The sequence below is a fragment of the Numida meleagris genome, chromosome 27, assembly GCF_002078875.1.
Source record: "Numida meleagris isolate 19003 breed g44 Domestic line chromosome 27, NumMel1.0, whole genome shotgun sequence".
In the NCBI taxonomy this organism is placed as follows: Eukaryota; Metazoa; Chordata; class Aves; order Galliformes; family Numididae; genus Numida; species Numida meleagris.
This window is the reverse complement of record NC_034435.1, coordinates 1191164-1196428: the sequence shown is the minus strand read 5'-3', so window position 1 is coordinate 1196428 and position 5265 is coordinate 1191164. Positions and strand designations below refer to the sequence as shown.

At 59.4% G+C, this 5265-nt stretch overlaps 1 protein-coding gene across 4 annotated transcripts in view; it reads left to right on the top strand.

Moving 5' to 3' along the window:
- AES (amino-terminal enhancer of split) overlaps positions 1–5259 on the top strand; it is a 6641-nt gene extending 1382 nt beyond the window's left edge. For 3 of the 4 annotated variants that reach the window (XM_021378545.1, XM_021378544.1, XM_021378542.1), the window contains exons 3-7: positions 346–409; positions 1766–1810; positions 3009–3071; positions 4200–4274; positions 4790–5259. In XM_021378545.1, the coding sequence (XP_021234220.1) occupies positions 346–409; positions 1766–1810; positions 3009–3071; positions 4200–4274; positions 4790–5011 (469 nt within the window). In that variant the 3' untranslated portion in view covers positions 5012–5259. The remainder of the gene's footprint in view (positions 1–345; positions 410–1765; positions 1811–3008; positions 3072–4199; positions 4275–4789) is intronic. The other variant, XM_021378543.1, reaches the window with a different exon arrangement.

The following is a 5265-nucleotide window of genomic DNA, read 5'->3' as shown; positions in this document are numbered from 1 at the left end:
CCCCCGGTGCTGCAGGACTCGCTCGCGGAGCAGCAGGTTTGGTGGAGGTGAAGCTGTTTCTTGTTTGAAACATAAAACCACGGCACATGCTGGTTGCAGCTGCCGGGCTGGGGAGCTGTGTAAAGCACAGCGAGCAGCGCGTTTGCTCTTAAGGGTGCGAAGAACCCAGCGGAAAGGGGGAAAACAATAATTCTGGAGGCTTGCGCTGCGGCTGGGCTTCCCCAGGGTAGGGTCTGGCTGCTGGCTGAGCTGCACTGGGGAGCGCAGCAGGCTGGGATGGACCCTGCAGGATGCGACCCGCTGCCCTCCTGCTCGTGGTTCTCTCACTGCTTTCTGCCTTTCCAGCTTGAAGTTGGAATGCGACAAGCTCGCCAGCGAGAAATCGGAGATGCAGCGTCACTACGTCATGGTGAGGAGCTGCCGGGGCAGCGCGTGGGTGGCACGGGTGGGGAGCAGGTGCTGGTGCTGCTGTTGGGTTCCTGCAAGCAGAGCTCCTCGTGCCGGGATGCAGGATGGGGATGCAGGATGGGGATGCAGGATGGGGATGCAGGATGGGGATGCAGGATGGGGATGCAGGATGGGGATGCAGGATGGGGATGCAGGATGAGGTGGAAGGGTTCCGGAGCTGGTGCCCCACAGGTTCAGCTGGGATCCCAAGGAGGAATCTTCCAGGAAAGAGCTGTGTTTTGATGGGATGCTCTACTGCCCATAAAGAGGGGCTGGTGCCTGCTTGCGCTGTCTGAGAGGAAGCGAAGAGATGTGGAAATCAATGGGAAAACAGAAACCCAGGCACATCCTCCTGTGCCACCCATGGGTCCGATCCCCGAGCCCGGCAAAGAGCCGCTCAGCGCCGTCTGTGTGCGTGGAGGAGCCCGCTGCTTAACTCTGCCATTTCTCACCGATAAATGCTTGCTCCGTGCAGCATGGACGCTCACACAGCCACACCTGGAGGCCAGGCAATTTTTTTTAACCATTAATGCCACCAGAATGGGTATCTCGGCATCGCAGGGTCCTGCCCAGCGTGTGGGGAGCAAGGAGGGGGCTCCTGTCCGTGTGAAAGCTGCTCTGCTTCTTGAGCGAGCCCCAGGGAGCGGTGCAGGGCTCGTGCTTCCAGCTCGGGCTGCAGGAGGCAGAGAAGCAGCGGGGTGGGAGCAGGAGGAGCGGTGCAGTTGGTGTCAGAGCGGCAGCGATCTGCTCCTCTCGGAACGAAGCGAGCGCAGATGTGGGATGTGGATCTTCTTTCCCCCTTGGAAGAATTGGGAGGAAGAAAGATGAGGGAGGAGATTCCTGAAGTCCCCTAATCAGCCTTAAAAACAGCTCTTGGAGGGGTCAGGAATCAGCTTCTCCTGCCAATAGCTTGCACTGGAGCTGCCTGTTGCTGGTGTGTGCGTGTGTGTGTGCGGGGTGGGGGGGAGGCTGCGTGTGTGTTTCATGCAGCTCCTTCCCAAACAGCTGGAGCTGTGTGCAGCTGGAGCCCAGCGCTGAGCCCTTCCATTTGCTGCCGGAGCAGCCACGTGGGTGTTAGGAGATGGGCCAGGCACAGCTCGTAGAGCCGGGCTGTGTCTCTTTCCAGCAGTGATCTGCAGAGCCCCGAGCTCTCACCGTGATGCCGGGGGTGTGTGAAGGTGCTGAGTGGGCTCTGGGTTATTCCCGGTTCCCACCTGGGCTGGAGCAGGCAGGGGACAGTAGGAAGGCACAGATGTATGGAGCTCCTTTGCCTGTGAGAGTCCTGACCCTGTTTGTTCTCTTCTTCCCCACTCCGCAGTATTACGAGATGTCCTATGGGCTGAATATTGAAATGCACAAACAGGTATGGGGAGGGGGAGGGCGGGCTGCGTGCTGTGCCCTCTATCCCTGTGGTGGTATTTCAGGATGTCAAACGTCAGCGCTGCTTTTGGGATCGCCAGCTCTGGCGTGGGGGAGGACCTTCACATTTTTTCCACCCCTTGACCTTATAAAAACGTCTTTTCTTGCTGGGAGGAAAAAAAAAATCAGTCGTCCTGGCGAAAAGCTGCCTTTGCAAACCCTTCTGGAAGGAGGGGACCCACCTGGGGGTGCTTTGGCTCTGGGTGCACACCCACCTGGGCTGGGTGGCAGGGGCTGAGCCTGTCCCCCACCCCATGGATGTGGTCAGGCAGCGCTGAGCACCTCGTGGTGGAGGCTCTGCTGCAGCCTGGCTGAGTTTGTTGGTTCCCCTCGCTGCTGGTTCAGCTGTTAAGTATCTCCGGTGGCTAATTACCTGTGCTGTTAACAATGTGAGCTCCTTTAGCTCTTGGTCACGGTCATCTGTACGTGTCCCAGCTCGGCTCAAAGCCTCTTAGCGCCGTTCTGCTCCCTGCAAATGCACTCGGAGCCTCCGATCCCATCGCCTTGGGAGGGAAATCTTTGGCCAAGCTGCAGGATTTGAGCCACAGCTCCTCACTGCTGTCTCCCAGCCCGTGTCAGTGCTTGCCTAAACGCTCTGGGTCCCTCTTCCCCTGTTCCTCTGGACTGTTGAAAAGTGAGCTGCAAGACTCCGACTGCTTTGCTCTTCCCCAGCCAAAAAGCTTTAACGCACCCCAAATTTGCCACGTTCCTTTCTGAGGTTGGTGCAGGAGCTGCCCCCGGCCCTGTGCTCTGTGTCAGCCCACGGGGGTAAGGAGAAGGGGGCTGAGGATGCCCAGCGAAGTGAAGGTTGTGGCAGCAGCCCGCCTGCATCTGCAGGGCGGATGTAATTCAGCGCATCCCCACCCGGGTCTATAATAAATTTTCTCTCTGGTTCCTCCTGACTTCATTAAATGAACACTGGAGACCCTGAGAGGAAAAAGAATATTGAAAACTCGCTCTTTGCCATCGGCAGCACTGATTTATTTAAGCATTTGGGGGATGGGGTGTCCCCCCGCTTATACTGGGCTCCCTCCAGTGCGTGTGTTTTCATTGCGGGGAATGGGCCGTGCTCAGGGTGGGCACTGTGAGGTCCTCTCGTGCCATTCCTCTCTGTTGTTTGTTTTTTTTTTCCCACTCTCCAGGCTGAAATTGTCAAGAGGCTCAATGGGATCTGTGCACAGGTTCTGCCCTACCTTTCCCAGGAGGTAACTGCCTAACTGCCCAGCTTGGAGGCTCTGGCACCAAGGAGCCCTGGGGTGCTCATGCCCTGATTCCTTCCCACCCATGCCTGCTCCATGCAGGATGAGCCCTCCAGGAGAGGTTCTACCCTAAATCCAAACCCCCAGTCCGTGCTGGGACTGGTGTGTCTGTCTGTCTGTCTGTCTATCCGTTTGCTTTGTGGGGCAGCTCCAGACAAAGCTGGGCTCTGTTCTCTCTGCTCCCGTGACTCCCAGCCGCTTCTGGCGGGGTGCAGGCAGTGGTGGGTGGCTGAATGTTAAAAAATACCTCCATATGGCTCCTGGAGACCAGGTTCCTCTGCCTCATTAATTAATGTGGCTGACGGGCTCCCGACTCCCCTGAGAAATTAATTGGGAGGGCTCAGGGGAAGGGGAGCTGCTGAAGCACCCCCAGTGCAGTGTCTGTCTGTCTGTTCTCTTGCTGTCCCTCAGGCTGAGCCCTGTGGTGACTGTTCAGGGGCTGTGGGCTGTGTTTTGGGGTCTGGATAAGCTGTGGGGTGCGGGGGGCAGGCCATGCTGCTGCCCACCTGCTCAGGGGGAAGGCAAAGTGGCTCGCCGAGCAGATCAGAGGTGGCTGATAACTAAGCCCCAGCTAAGCCCTTCGCTTCTTAATGCGACACGTTCCCCCTCCCCAGCCCTGTCCTTCTGCCAAGACAGAAAGAATACACTGCTGGCAGCAGTGGGATGGTCAGGCCTGGTGGTGGGAGACCTCGTGCTCTCACAGGAACAAACACAGCCATCCTTTATTTTTTAAGTACTCAGTACAGCCCTTTTTACTGCCTCTGTCTGGAGGGGTGCAGGGCTCACCCCCAGCAGCACCTTCCAGGTTGGAGCATGGGGTACGTCCCAAGGGCTGGCGTGCTGCCTGAGAGCTTCTGATTTTTGGAGCTTGATTTGTTTTTGCTTTCTGGGGGGGTCTGATGCTGTGTCAGGGCTGGGCAGGGTGGGAGGTGCTGCCCATCTTGGGCTGGGCACAGTCACTGGGTCCATGTGGCTGCAAGGATGGAGCAGGAAGGAGGATGTGTGTGCTGTGTCCCTGTTCTTCTTCCTTCCTAAGCCTGAAATGACCCCAAATTCCTCTCTTCTCCACTCCAGCACCAGCAGCAAGTCCTGGGGGCCATTGAACGAGCCAAGCAGGTGACGGCGCCGGAGCTGAATTCCATCATCCGTGTACGTGGTGCATGTTTAAGTTCGGGTGCAGGGGGATGGGGTTGGTGCCTTTGGCAGAGCTGAGGGTGTGCCCCATGGGCAGGGGTGGGATGATGAAGGTGGTGGGACGGCCCTGCTGGTTCTGTCCAGGCTCGCTGGGGCATTGCTTGGCTCTGCAAGGGAGTACGGGCTCTGCTCTGTCCCACAGAGTGTAAGGAGAGAGGCTTTGGTTTGGGGCATGAGCTGCAGCAGCTCTTTGCTGTGAAAACACCATCTGTTCCTAGTCAAGGCTGAGAGGGGTTTAACCGCATCCGCGGAGCATGCCAGCGGCCGAGGCCAGGCATCCTGTGGGCTGGGGGCCTTGTTACGCGGGGGAGGTGCTGTTGAGTGCTGGGGGGGCTGCCAGGGCTGAGCGCTCCATGGGTGCTCCCTGTGGGGGGCAGCCAGGCCTTCAGGGCTGGGGATGGGGGACTCAAGTGCCCTTGAAATGACAGCTGCCCCCTCCCACCCCCCCGCCCGCCCCTCGTTCCCTACAGCAGCAGCTCCAAGCGCACCAGCTCTCGCAGCTCCAAGCCCTGGCACTGCCTCTGACTCCGCTGCCCGTGGGGCTGCAGCCCCCATCCCTCCCCGCCGTCAGCGCCGGCTCCGGCCTCCTCTCGCTCTCGGCCTTGGGCTCCCAGGCGCACCTGGCCAAGGAGGACAAGAATGGCCACGATGGGGATGCCCACCAAGATGATGATGGGGAGAAATCAGATTAGAGTGAAGGGGTCGGGGCTGCTGGGGGGGGAGGTCCGTGCCAGATGCAGCGTCCGCAGGCAGCAGCGCCCAAGGGCAGCACCATGGCAGCCGCTGCGTGCCCCCTGCACCCAGCCCGGCTTCATCCCGCACCTGCTCCGGCTCTGGCCGTTCTGGGGGCACCGCACCCACCGCTCCCCCTCGGTATTTAACGACGACCCTCGATCCTACTGGTTTCTGCACAACTCCCTGCCCCGACAGCCCCCCCTCCCCCCCC